This window comes from Gorilla gorilla, chromosome 19, assembly GCF_029281585.2.
Source record: "Gorilla gorilla gorilla isolate KB3781 chromosome 19, NHGRI_mGorGor1-v2.1_pri, whole genome shotgun sequence".
Classification (NCBI taxonomy): Eukaryota; Metazoa; Chordata; class Mammalia; order Primates; family Hominidae; genus Gorilla; species Gorilla gorilla.
This window is the reverse complement of record NC_073243.2, coordinates 104,268,008-104,282,346: the sequence shown is the minus strand read 5'-3', so window position 1 is coordinate 104,282,346 and position 14,339 is coordinate 104,268,008. Positions and strand designations below refer to the sequence as shown.

At 45.2% G+C, this 14,339-nt stretch overlaps 1 protein-coding gene across 8 annotated transcripts in view; it reads left to right on the top strand.

Moving 5' to 3' along the window:
* Positions 1–10,982, top strand: part of ADCY2 (adenylate cyclase 2) — a 431,254-nt gene extending 420,272 nt beyond the window's left edge. For 3 of the 8 annotated variants that reach the window (XM_055367542.2, XM_055367543.2, XM_031003456.3), the window contains 3 exons: positions 261–375; positions 3,971–4,095; positions 10,169–10,982. In XM_055367542.2, coding sequence (XP_055223517.2) covers positions 261–375; positions 3,971–4,095; positions 10,169–10,321 — 393 coding nt within the window. In that variant the 3' untranslated portion in view covers positions 10,322–10,982. The remainder of the gene's footprint in view (positions 1–260; positions 376–3,970; positions 4,096–10,168) is intronic. The other 5 variants (XM_055367540.2, XM_055367541.2, XM_055367538.2 and 2 more) reach the window with 2 other exon arrangements.
* Positions 10,983–14,339: the final 3,357 nt, after the last annotated feature.

The following is a 14,339-nucleotide window of genomic DNA, read 5'->3' as shown; positions in this document are numbered from 1 at the left end:
CAGCCTTAGCCCGCATGATGCGTTTGGCCTGAGGGAGCCTGAGACACGGAAGTCAGTGTCTTCTAGCACCTAACGTCTCCCCTTGGCCACACAGTGCTTCCTTGAGATGGGATTTGATTCTTATAGAATGTCCGCAGTGCCTTGTAGCATTAGAATTTGCCAGCATTCCTTTCTGCCTAAAGCTCAGGTTTGGGACAAAGGGGAACAGTTTCCAGCTGTGATGCTCTAACTTCCATCTGCCTGTGTGTGTTTGTTCTCAGGAGCCCGAGCGGCAGTACATGCACATTGGCACCATGGTGGAGTTTGCTTTTGCCCTGGTAGGGAAGCTGGATGCCATCAACAAGCACTCCTTCAACGACTTCAAATTGCGAGTGGGTACGTTCTGCAAAAGAGGTCTCGGTTTCAGTTGTGGCAAAGATGTGGAATAAGGAGTAAGTCATAGGAGATATTGATGATCCTTTCAGTGTTGGAGTAGAACAATTACAAATGCATCCCGTTGCAAGACTGGATGACAGAAGGAAGGACACTTTTGAACAAATTAGAAAAAAAAACCCTTTGGTTGGACCTAGGCTACCTGCACTCAGTCAAGGTCGCGTCTACAAACACGGCACGCACAGCCTTGAGCCGTCCTGCGTTGCTGATTCACTGTGAGACATCCACTAAGAGCTGCTGCATTATTTTATGGGCTGTTGCCAATGAAACTGGGACCTGCCACTAACTATAAGATACACCCATATTTCAGAGATGTAAAAATATTTTCTTTAAAAAAGTGGATCTTAGAATTGTTGCAATACAGTTCCATCTTCCTGGGGCCACAAGCTGTAAGAACACCAAATGTGTCATAGGTTCTGAAACAGTGACAGCTTTTCCGATTGTGTTCAAATCCTAGAGAAAAAAAAATCCAGCTTTCTTTATAATATTGTTAAAAAATAACCTTTAGGCCTGGTGCAGTGGCTCATGCCTGTAATCCCAGCACTTTCGGAGGCTGAGGTGGGAAGATCACTTGATTCCAGGAGTTTGAGACCAGCCTGGGCAACATGATGAGACCCCATCTCTACAAAAAATAAATTAGCTGAGCTTGGCGGTGCACGCCTGTAGTCCTAGCTACTTTGGAGGCTGAGGCGGAAGGATTGATTGAACCCAGGAGGTTGAGGCTGCAGCAAGCCATAATAGTGCCACTGCAATCCAGCCTGGGTGACAGAAAGAGACCCTGTCACCAAAAAAAAAAAAAAAAAAAAGTAATGTTTACTTGGTTGAAAACAAAGGCTTCCTGATTTCTAAATTTTTAACAGATTTTAAGTTGATTTTTTTAGCATGTTTCATGACTTGCCTTTTACAAATTGTTATTTTTTTAAATGTGTGTTTTAAGCCATCAAGTCAACTTACAGCTGGGTTGCGATGTGTGCAGTTACTTGCGACCATTCAGATTTCTAAGAGCTTCCTTGACCATTTTATGTTTTTCTTGGCAACACATTTTGCTTCTTCTGAGAGTCAGTTTATATAAGAGCAGTTCAGGCAGAAAATTCTATCTGAATGGTTTTTAACGCTCTCTTACATACAAATTTCAACTTTAAAAAGAAATCTGAATATTTAAAGCCATTTTCTTCCTTTGCTATGGGTATGTCCTGAATGTCATTTATATCCAAAATATGTTACATCTCTTTCACAAATGAGATGTGTTTCTCCACTTGTACTATTAGTTGTCAGTGTTTAATCATATTTTTCTTTTTCTTTTTCTTTTTTTTTTCTTTTGTGAGACAGAGTCTTGCTCTGTCACCCAGGCTGGAGTGCAGTGGCACGATCTCAGTTCACTGCAACCTCCACCTCCTGGGTTCACGTGATTCTCCTGCCTCAGCCTCCCAACTAGCTGGGATTATAGGCATGTGCCACCACACCTGGCTAATGTTTGCATTTTCAGTAGAGACAGGATTTCTCTACTATTTATATTTAGTAGATTTAGTATATTTAGTAGAGACATGTTGGCCAGGCTGGTCTCTCACTCCTGACCTCAAGTGATCTGCTCACCTCAGTCTCCCAAAATGCCATATTTTTCTTTCTACTTTCTCAGTTCTGTGCATAGTAAACCCCTATTGGGGGCTCTACCTTACACAAAGATGAGATGACCACACCAAACATGGGCGTGTCCCTTTGACCCCAGAGACTCTACACTGTTTTGACAGCTTGGAAAATGGGCTCCTCAAATTTTGCTACTATACCTCTTTAAAATAAAAAAAAAAATGTATTACATGGGTGTATTAGTCAGGATTATCTGGAGGGACAGAAATAATAGGATAGATGTATATATAATAGCATAGATGTATATATAAAGGAAAGTTTATTAAGAAGTATTAACTCACACAATCACAAGGCGAGGTCCCACATTAGGCCGTCTGCAAGCCGAGGAGCGAGGAAGCCAGTCCGAGTCCCAAAGCTGAAGAACTTGGAGTCTGATGCTGGAGGGCAGGAAGCATCCAGCACAGGAGAAAGATGTAGGCTGGGAGGTGAAGCCAGTCTAATCTCTCCACGTTCTTCTGCCTGCTTTTATTCTGGCCACACTGGCAGCTGATCAGATGGTACCCACTCACATTGAGGGTGGGTCTGCCTTTCCCAATCCACTCACTCAAATGTTAATCTCCTTTGGCAACACCCTCACAGACACACCTAGGAACAGTACCTTGCATCTGTCAATCCAATTAATTTGACATTTAGTATTAACTATCACAATGGGAGAATGACCTCTTCTATTAGCAAACTTATATAGACCAAAATCATATTGCCCTGCACTGCAGCATGGGACCAGAACGGCTATTTGCCAGTCATATGTGCTACATCCAACGTGCCATTTTCCTGGTCTAGACTTCAGTGATATTGTTCAGATTCACGCGAACTGTTGAATGGACCTCCTTCCAGTGGTGTTTATTGACATTAAATGTCTACTTTACCCTGATTGTCCAATAACTGATAAAGTCTATACTCTCAACCCCATATATCAGCCTTGTTAGATTTCTAAGGAAGCCTGAACTCAACGTTTCACTTGGCCTTTGAGTCTCCCTTTCCCCAGACCCTCTGTCTCTCCCAGGAGGGGACTTCCCTGCTTGACCGCCACGCACTGTGACATCCAGAGGTAGTTCAGGGATAGCAACGTGGAAGAATAATATTGCCAACAAAAGCGATGGGACAAATAATGAGGTGAATTCACTCCTAGCATCCTTTTCAGCATATCTAGCTGTAGAATCAGTTGGAACCACAAATCAAGCACACTCCTACACTAACTAGAGATGGCCATGTTGCCAGCAATAATCAGTCCAGGCTCTTCCCCACCCCCAGAGCTGCTGACCAAGCAGGGATGAGCAGTGGCCAGAAGAAAAGCTGAGCCGACAGATGCAAGACTGGAACCGCAGGCCAGTGTCCAGCGGCTGACCCCTGGGTGCTCTGACCTGTGCCAGAGCTGGAATAAATTATTTGAGATGCCTAAACCAGAAGTGTGTTTTCCTGAGTATGCCACAAAACCAAAGGAGAATTTATTTCTTACCTCTTTTGTACCTGCAAAGGTACTGCTTGGAACAGTATTGGGGCTGCTTCCTGACCTAACTTTCCATTGCAAAGGGGAAGCTTTGGCCTGGCGCGGTGGCTCACTCCTGTAATCCCAGCACTTTGGGAGGCCAAGACAGGTGAATCTCCTGAGCTCAGGAGTTTGAGACCAGTCTGGGCAACATGGCAAAACTCTGTCTCTACCAAAAATACAAAAAATTAGCCAGGTGTGGTGGTGTGTTCCTGTAGCCCCAGCTACTTGGGAGGCTGAGGTGGGAGGATCGCTTGAGCCTGGGAGGTGAAGGTTGCAGTCAGCCAAGATTGCGCCACTGCACTCCAGCCTGGGTGACAGAATAAGACCCCATCTCAAAAAATAAAAAAAATAAAAAGACAATGGTTATGAGATGAATCTTGCTAACTCAGCTCTGATGTGGCACAGGTATTAACCATGGACCTGTGATAGCTGGTGTGATTGGAGCTCAGAAGCCACAATATGATATCTGGGGCAACACTGTCAATGTGGCCAGTAGGATGGACAGCACCGGAGTCCTGGACAAAATACAGGTAATGCAGAGTGTGGTCTGCGCTGCCTGCATCAACCATGTCTGTTCTCTTGGGAACCATAAATAAGTATAATAAGGATACTAATATATTGAAACAAAGGAAAAAAGTATACCTTGAAATTTACTTCAATCTTTTGGAGAACAATTTTTGGGGAAATGTCAGTTTCTGTATTGACTGTTAACAACAACAACAAAATTCTAACAATATAAAGGCTATTGTATTTGTGAAAACAAATGATCCAGCAGCAACCAGCATGATGGCACAACAGCCCTGAGCATTCGGTACAGGAGAACCTTTGTTACTTCTCCTGGTGCTAATACCTTAAAAAGGACTTTGCAAACGAGAGGGATCACATGCAACCAAAACCAGACACAACCCCTCACCTTCTTCTCTCAAGCTGAATTGGGAGGAGGGGAAGTGGTAGGCTTGGGAGAGGCGGGAGATGAAATAGAAGGTTGATATGAATGGCAGCTCCGGAATCCACCCAAGAGGGAGAAAGGAAGGTGTAACAAATGAAAAGCAGTGGTTGGAGAAAACTAAAATTATCTTATGTGACTATTCCCATTGCTCATTAAATCAATTATAATCGTGGTTAAAGTAACTATATTACAATAGCACTAATAATATTGTGTTTTTAAAAGTATTTTAAAATCACTGAAAAGATAATAGAAAAAAAATCTGTTATTAGAACTATGCTGAAACTATCCCCCCAGTTACAAAAGAGCAGTGGTTCTGCCCAGGTTGACAGTGACAGAATCAAGGAAGAGCGGGAAGAGAAACAAGGGAGGCTACGAAGATGGCAGCTTGGTCAAGCCTGTTCTTCAATAACTCCGCACCCACGTCCTGTGCTTCTCCCACGTGCTGACTAGATGCTGTGGCTACGGCACGAGCAAGTCAAACTCAACTTTGCCCTTGTACAGCGAATGTTCTCTTGGAGATGACCGTTAGCCACCGGAAGTCACAGTGGTGCCACTGCAAGTGTGACTGTGCTGGAGGACTTCAGCTGGCCTGTGTGGCTGGGGAGGGCTCTGGAGAACTCGATTTTCAGACGACAGGCTGTGTGAGTAAGAAAGGTGTGGAACTGGAGACAGTGTGTGAAGACCACCTTTTCAGGTGTGAAGTGAGCTGATGGAGCAGAAGGGGAAGGGAGTTCAAGGCTGCGTTCAAGAATTATCCTGAACAGGGGCAATGCTCACAGGAAGAACGGAGTGAGGGGACCAGTGAAAATAAAGGTGGTTTGAGGTTCCCCGGGGAAGGAAGGAGATTGGAACAGTGTGTGGTTGGAGGGTGGGCTCACAGCTCAGTAGCAACATCTGCAGCATTAACGGAGAAAAGTGAAGAAGGAAGGGTGCAAGAGTGGAAACAGGAAGCTACAGTTCATTCCAGTATTCGGAAGAAAGAAGGGGATCTCAGCTAAGAGAAGAATAAGAAGAAGATAAAGAGGTGCATGTCATTACATTTTAAATCCACCATTATACTCTTGGATAATATATGTAGAATGGTAAACATGTTCACAAGGTTTAGATGTAACTTTAAATATATTTATAGCAAAAGCCATTTTGTATCATGGTTTGGAAATTTTGCTTAAACTGTGGTTAGAGATTATCTTTTTAATTTTCATCATTGAACCCACACCCAAATCCACTTAATATATTTTGGTTAATACTAGAATTTCATTCAATTTTACCATTATTACACCGAGAAGCTATCCTGAAGCTTGCTATCATAGTGACAAAATGACACGCCAGTGTAATATCCGTCCCCCTCAGAGGCACAAACATCTAGCAACACAGAATGTGTTTCAGTGAAGAGCTTGGAGATACCAAGGTTTTATGGTCCTTCCTTGCCTTCTTCAAAATTCTGCTTCTATTAATAGCTAGAAATTAGTGAAATTCAATCTGCCTTCCAGTGAGCTCATCAGTGAGCTGATCATCAGCAGCTGGAACACATACACCTGATTGTACACAGTTCCAGACACCCAGAAAGAAGGGCTGGGATCTGCAAGTGAGAAGCGTGTGTGCACGTGTGTGTACATGCATGTGTGTGTGTGTGTGTCTGTGCTGAACACTCTATTTGTCTCACTCTCAGAAAGCAGTGGATTCAGGTTTCACCCCCATTATGTTGCATTCTGGAAAATGAATTTCTGCTAAATGGCAAATTTATATGAAAGTCACCGGACTTGCACTATAGATTTATCATGGTGGTCCTCTGGGCTTTTGATAAATCCCTATAGTGTGTGCCTCAGCTTAGCCAAGACATGCGAATAGCCTTGCCTCCTAAAATTGACTGCACAGACTGGCACAGTCTTTTCCTCTTTAAAAGACTATCCCCTCCATTGTTGTCAGAATGGGCTTTTTATTAAACCTCGACTTACCTGCCTTTCATATTTACCCCATCTCGTTCATTCCTTTGGTCTTTCTAAAGGATATCTTTAATTTTTGTATGGAATGGAGGAAACATTACTTCTAAGTATCTGCCTTCTTTTATTCAGATTGAGTCAACACTTGCTACAAAGTAAGTAAAAGTCCAACCAAGAGAAGGAAGAGATAAAAGAAAACTAATGGGAGGTGGAGAGGAAATATTCCAACCAAATTGGCCATTGCCAAGGATCTGCTCACGAGATCAGACTTGGAGTGAGTTTCCAACACCGGCTCCAGCTGCCTCCCCTCTCATGCTAGGGTGCAAGACGAGGCTCTTCTCCCTGGGGCTGGAGCTGTGGTCATCATCTGTGGAGACTGCTCAGTTGCCCAGCCAGAACAAGAATCGTGGGACGTTTTGGCAGCCTAGTCTAATCATTTCCTGATGGTACCAAGGCTTCCGGGACTTTGCATAAACATCGCTAGCCACTTCCAATGCCCAGGGATACTCCTACAATCCTGGACAACCCCAGGTCTTATCTTGGCAGGGAAGAGAGGCCAGCCCATGTCCCCAGCACAACACCTGGAATATTCCGAAGATTTATGGCAGTTTTTAATATGCTTTCTAGATCCCCTAGCAGCTTTTAAGCACTTGGGAGAAGTATCAAAAGCAATTTGAGCGAGGCAGGTCATGGAGAGTGTTCCCTCCTGGAGATCGTAAATCTCCTAGAGGTCAATGTTTGAAATGAGTTTGAGCTCATATGTGTCTCAAAGAGGATATTGGGCTTCATAAAGCTCCATGTGACTCAGGGCAGGTCAGCCACCTACACTGGCCCCATGACCTCTGATCCCTGGAGGGAAACAAGACAGGTTTCTGCCTGTCAGTAGGGAGCCATGTTTGTAGACCTGTGTTTGCTTCCTTAGCACGGAAGCTGGAAGGGCTGCATTTGGGTAAGTTTTTAATCCCGAAGGTGTGGCTCACTTCCTCACTCCAGTAAGCTCTCTTTTCCATTTATGTGCAAAAAATAGTAGTGAGATGCCAGGAAAATAAAAAACGATGCCCAGACCATTAATAAGCTTCTCCTAGGCCTGAGGAACGGGTTCTTTTTATTAAAGAGCATTTAACTCCCAGCATGCTTTCTAGCCTGGAAACCCCAAGAACAGCATAGTACGCCCACTCAGCAACCCTGCGGGCTTCTCCTAGGCCTGGAGGCATAGTAACCGGTGTGCATCGAGATGGACAGCTTCTTCCTCCCGGTTTCCCATTAATCATGCGGTGCTGATTGGCGGGTGGTTTGGCATTATGAACACCAGTGGATAGTTTTAAAATGCCAGTGACATTAGCACCAGTAAATACCTCAACAGTTAACCCCCAAAGCACCAAAAGGCCACTTTTGTTGGAAGGCCACTCGTCCAATGACTGCAGAATTTGCAAACCTGAGTTTCTTGGTTTTCTTCATCTTCTTTCGGCTCTTATCCAGTACACAAAGCACTCCCGGGGCTCCTGTCCTCCTCCCAGTACTTGGGCCAGACCAGAGCAGCAGGACATGGACATCTGGCACCTGTGCCTCCTTTTCCTTTCTGCTCTGCTCATCAGGGTCCCGAGGACCCACACGTGGACCTTGTGCTAGGGGCTGTCCTTCCATGACATTGCAGAAAGGTGGATGATTCTTCCATAGCCTGCCCTTGAGATCTGCGCATGGAGGATTCACCCTGGTTCTGGGCATCCCTGGATGCTGTCCTGGGCTCTCATGAGCACAGCCCCTCATGGTTTCCTTGCACTTCTACCTCTGCCCCAACAGTGATGTCTGCCCTCAAGGCCTTTCTTAGTCTCCAAGTCCAAGGAGGCTGGAGCTTTGCTGTTGACACGGCTCCCACCTTTGCACCTTCCCCGGGACACACCACAACCAAAATTGTGCCATAACACCCCTGTGTGCCGTAACACTGCTGTGTGCCCTAACAGCGCTGCTGTGTGCCATAACAACGCTGCTGTGTGCCATAACAGCGCTGCAGTGTGCCACAACACTGCTATGTGCCAGAACAACACTGCTGTGTCCCATAACAACGCTGCAGTGTGCCATAACAACGCTGCTGTCTGCCACAACAACCCTGCAGTGTGCCACGACAACGCTGCTGTCTGCCACAACAACCCTGCAGTGTGCCACGACAACGCTGCTGTGTGCCATGACAATGCTGCTGTGTGACATGACAACGCTGCTGTGTGCCATAACAACGCTGCTGTGTGCCATAACAGCGCTGCAGTGTGCCATGACAACGCTGCTGTGTGCCATAACAATGCTGCAGTGTGCCATAACAACGCTGCTGTCTGCCACAACAACCCTGCAGTGTGCCACGACAACGCTGCTGTGTGCCATGACAATGCTGCTGTGTGACATGACAACGCTGCTGGGTGCCATAACACTGCTATGTGGCTTGTAAGCTGCCCAGCCCTGCCACACCCACCTGGCACAGGTTTGTCACTCCAGTGCCAGAGGTGGCCAGGGTCTCACAGGTGCCCTTGTTGCAGCCATGCCAGCTGCCTTCTCAGATGAAGTGGGAGGAGATTGCTCCTTTGTGCCTTTTTCTCATGGTTGCAAAGCAGCATTACCAGGGCTTTCTGTCTGCCCAAACTCAGATACCTGCTAGGGGACACTTGGTGGAGGAGCAGGTAGCCAACAGAGGGGTCTTCCCTGGCCTCAGAAGCTGAGGCCTCACCCTCAGACCACGCCTGTGTGTCTCACTGGTTCTCTGCTTTTGCAGTTCCTCCACACTCAGGCAGCCACGGGCCCACAGTCCCAGACAGGGTGTCCTAAGGAAGGCGCAGCACACACGGAAGCTCAGAGAGCCAGTACCGGACAGTGCATCTACGCTGAGGAGGAAGCCGTCAGAGCCAGCAAGTCCACGGCCATCCGACCCGCAGGGCCTGGACATGGTTCGGCTGCCGGGGCCCTCGCCTGTCGGTGCAATGGCAGGAAATAAGTGGTCCTGTCAAGCCAGCAGCCTGCAAGAGGGGCTGCCCTCCTTAGCCCCCCGTTTCAATGCAGTGAAGCGAGGAGACCTCTGAGACTCGACTGGGAGCGTCATGCTCGTGCAGACACCAGTGCAAATTCCTACAGCTCTTTCAGTTTTAGGTTACTTCACTCACAGGCATCAAACCTGACAGACGCGACCATTTGCAGGAGTTGACAGTGCTCAGTGCTCCTTCTCAGGGTGTTCCTCCCATCGACACTGAAATCTATGATTAATGTTTATTTCATGAAATGAAAGGACATTCGTGACAATGTATAAACATCCTCCAGAATCCCACCACTCCAATCTATTTTGGTTTACTCTCTTTCATCCAGGTCTCTTCGATGTGAATACATAACATCATGTGGTTGAAATCATAGCCTGGATCCAGGCTCAATTCCTTTTCTGGGTGAAATGATTTGACATTGTGTCATCCATGATAGCATCGTGGTAGCACCGTAATTTACTGGAGTTACTTGAATTTTAGGTTGTTTCCAGTTTTTCACTATCCCAGCGCTGAATTAAACAACATTGTCCTTTACAACCTTTTTTTCTTGTGGATTACTCTCACTTTTCTACTAACTTCTCAGGAGTGGAATTCCTGGGTCAAAGAGCATGGTGCTTTTTTTAGCTCTTCATCCTTGAGTCAGATGGGTTGTATCAATGTATGTACTAAGCCCGTTTTCCCATGTTCCTGTGCCTTCTAGGTTACCGAGGAGACGAGCCTCGTCCTGCAGACCCTCGGATACACGTGCACCTGTCGAGGAATAATCAACGTGAAAGGAAAGGGGGACCTGAAGACGTACTTTGTAAACACAGAAATGTCAAGGTCCCTTTCCCAGAGCAACGTGGCATCCTGAAGAGTCACCTTCATTTTGGCAAGAAGACTGTATTTTCAGGAAGGTATCACACACTTTCTGACTGCAACTTCTGTCCCTTGTTTTTGATGTGCGTGCTGTCTGTCCTATGGAGCCTCTGCAGACTCGTTCTCGTGACCCAGTGGCATACCGTTTGGTGTCTGATGTGTGCCCAGATCGTTCTGCCACTTGCACTGTGCTTGCTCCTAAGCAAAAGGGAAAAGGAGCGCGCGTGATAGAAGAAAAGCATTGGGAGAACTAACAGAGGAGAAAGGTGAAACACACACACATTCTTAAGGCAATAAAACTAGGGGGTGTATATTATCTTCTGGTGCATGTTCTTTTCTGGAAAATATGGTAGCTCGCCAACCGCATCTGCTCATCTGATATTCAAACACACAGTATTCGTGAATAAGTTGATTCTGTCCCCCACGTGGACTCTGTGCTCACCCATTGTCTCATTGCCAGTGGTGTCCAAGGGCCCCCGTTGGGACCCACGGCTCTCGTCCCTCTGCTCCGTGTGTCTCATGCCAGCAGCACGTCGCCATCCGTCACCAGAATTAGTCCTCACAGCCTAGGACCAGTTTTGTATCAAACTCGTCTGATGTTTTGATGCCATTTGTCTTTTGTAAAGTTAATTCATTAAAAGTTTTATGTACTTTGATTTACAGTGCCTGTATCTTTTATTTTCCTGTCTTCTTTCTCCTGTGGTTTGCTCCAGAATTAAGGTTTGTTTTCCACCCATTCTCCCTTTTGACACAGTTGTTTCAGAAAGAGCTCTCCAGAAGCCAATATTGAGATGTAATTCAGATTAGGACACAGTGTGTGACGCAGATAATTGGTTACTCAGCTCCCTGGAAAGCAGGCAAGCATGTTGAATGTACCTAGTGGTCTGATTTTAGTTTGGGCATCTCTAGAGAACGTTTTCAGGGAAAAATACTTTAATAGTAAAAAGATTCTCTGCGAGCAACAGTGCCCCCTCTGTCCACTACGCTCCTGTCTCCAAGAATGTTTTGCTAGAGCTAACAGACATAGACTGCAAAAGAATAATTTGGAATCAGCTATGCAAATCAGTCTCACAATAGCGTGAACTAACTGAGAGAAGTACTAAGACCCACAAACTGCCTGTTAAGTCTGAGAAGGCTAAAGAAGACACACAGCCAACGTTCATGCATTTTTAAAGACAGAAGGCCTTGAAGAATTTGTTCTTGTAAATCCAACACAAGTTGTTTGGTACTTTTAACATAAAGAAATCATACTTTGCCAAATAGTGAAAAGTAGAGCAATCGTGTGTAAGCTAATGTTTAAAAGCAAAACTGCAAGTTGTAGCCCAGTTGGTCAAACTTGTTTTCTTTTTATGACTCATGGCAGGCATCTGTAAGAAGTAGAGAACCCAGATGATCTCTTAGGAAGCCTTTTATTCGTGGGAACTCGAACTTGAAGCACAAGTCCCTGGTTTGAATCCTGGCTCTGATTTTTTACTGGCTGTGTGACTTTGAACACATCTCTTAGTCCCTCTTAGGAGTACTTTCCTTATTGGCAACTCACGGAATCGCTAGTGATTAAACGAGGCAATGACTGTGAGAGAGCCTGGCAGGTGCCCTGTGGCACATTCACAGCACGGGCGCAGCTGCTGTGCCAGGACTGTGACTCATTCCCAGTAAAAGGCACTTATCGAAGCTGATAACCGTCCTTCATCACCGAAGTGTGAGTAGAGCATGACTTATTTAGTATTCTGCCTCAATGGGGAATTTTTTGATCCTGTAATCACAACTCAGCATTGGCCTTAATATACCTAAATCTCCAAAAACAGTGATTAAAGCAAGAGAATTATTATAAGGGCTTTTCTCTTTCCTCTAACTCATTCCTCACGGATGCCATAGCGTTTCCGTGAGCTCAAACTGGCCTTGGTGTAAAATGTGTAAGGATGAGCAGCAGGCGTGCCTCGTGGGTTCTTCCTCTGTTACATCCTGCTACACTCATCTGCAGGTCACCTTAGTTCACCTACCCTGAGTGAACACCCCCAGCTGGGTGGTCCACCAAGTTCTCATAAACAGGGTCCCTCCCATTCCCCCACGGGGTGCACCGAACTTGGGTTTGCGCTAAAAAGAACTCAAAAGGAGAACTGTGCTCTCCCAAAGCCATATCACCAGTCTTACCAAACAATAGGCTTTTAAAAGCATTCAGAGTCATTGTCAGAATCCACTGTGGGAAGCTCTGTGTGCACCTGGTCCCTTCTAGGTGTGGTCCCATAGCAGCAGCCTTAGCATCCCCTGTGAACTTATCAAAAATGCAAATTCTCAGGCCCCAACCTGAAGGAGGACCCTGAATTTGAGATCCCCGGGGCGGGGGCCCAGCACAACTGCTGTTTAGTGAACAGGTTCTCCAGGTGATTCTGATCCCTGATCAAGCTTCAGACCTCCCTCCCTCCCCAGTGTTTTTGCAGGTGAGGAAACAGGGGCAGAGTAATTCAGGCACATGTGTTCAGAGTTCCACAGTTGATTAGCAGTTGAGGCCAGGCTAGAATGGAAAACTGCCTGTTCCTTGAATCTGAAAGAGCATTATTCCTGGTCAAAGCTCCTTAAAGTTCTGGGCAGCTAAAAGCATCCCTGTGAGCAAAAATGCCAGGCAGAAAACTGGCAGTGCACCTCTCATCAGCCCAGGTCCCAGTGCCATTGGCTTCAAGAAAAAAAAAATCTCTCCCCAATGCTCTCCTTAACCTTTAAGTCTTACAGGAAGCCTCTCATAGAAATTGCCTCCAGTCCAGTTGCCCAAAAACCCCAGTGTTTTACATATCTGTTTAGGAGTGTCTAAGTTTTGTCATCAATCCACGATGTTATTCTTCCTTCCCAACTCACTGTGCTCCTAAAGGCAGCAACCGTTCATCTTTCCTTTGCTCTGGATACACTGAATGACCAGGTAACATCATCAGGCCAGGTGCAGTGGCTCCTATAATCCCAATATTTTGGGAGGTCGAGGAGAGAGGATCACTTAAGCCCAGGAGTCTGAGACCAGCCTGGGCAACATAGCAAGACCCCCATCTCTACAAAAAAATAAGAAAATTAGCTGGGCATGGTGGCACGTGCCTGTAGTCCCAGCTACATGGGAGGCTGAGGTGGGAGGATCACTTGAGCCCAGGAAGTCCAGAACGTAGTGAGCCTTGATTATACCACTGCACTCCAGCCTGGGTGACAGAGCGAGACTCTGTCTCAGAAAAAAAAAGAAAAAAAAGAAAAAGCAACATAATTGCCCAGTGATGAAAATTTGATAAACCAGAACAATCCATTAATATAAGAAGATATGATGTGTGATGGCTTTAACAAGCATTCATGCATTGGCTTTAAATGATAAACACTGGGATACCAAGAGAAATATACTTCATTTTCTCTTACGGCCTAACAAATGTGAGATCTTTTGAAATCTTGGCCAATTACAGCCCTGCCTTTTGAAAGTCAGTATGTAGTAGAAGGTGAAGGGAGTAAGGTCTGACTTAAAGTAAATGAAAATAATTTAGTTTGACTTTGATTTATTACAGTCACTTACAGATGCCTTGTCTTTGTTGAAATCAAGTCTGAATAATGAATAATTTATAAATATTTCTATAACCCAAACTTTATATATTTTCTATTATGTTACTATAAATATGGTATAATGCACCCAAAGGCATTCGAAATAAACTACTGCCATTTGTTTGAAATAAATAAAAGACATCTACACTGAAAAACTGTTTTCAAAAAAATAAAGAAATACTTAGGAGTCACTCAGCCTTGAAATTGCCGGAATTCAGTGTCATTTATTTTTAGAGAATCCTTTTTGCATATTCAAAACAATAAAACCAGTGATGGAGCAATCAGTATTGAAATTAATTAGGCCACCTGCCCGTTCACTGCTAAACTGTGGGAAATTTAATCATGGTAGATGAGAGATGATTTCTTCCAAGGGATCCATTCATTAAAAATGTAGCTGATACTTTAATACTTGGGTAAGTTTCAAATTATCTCCAAAGTAAGTATTTCCAACT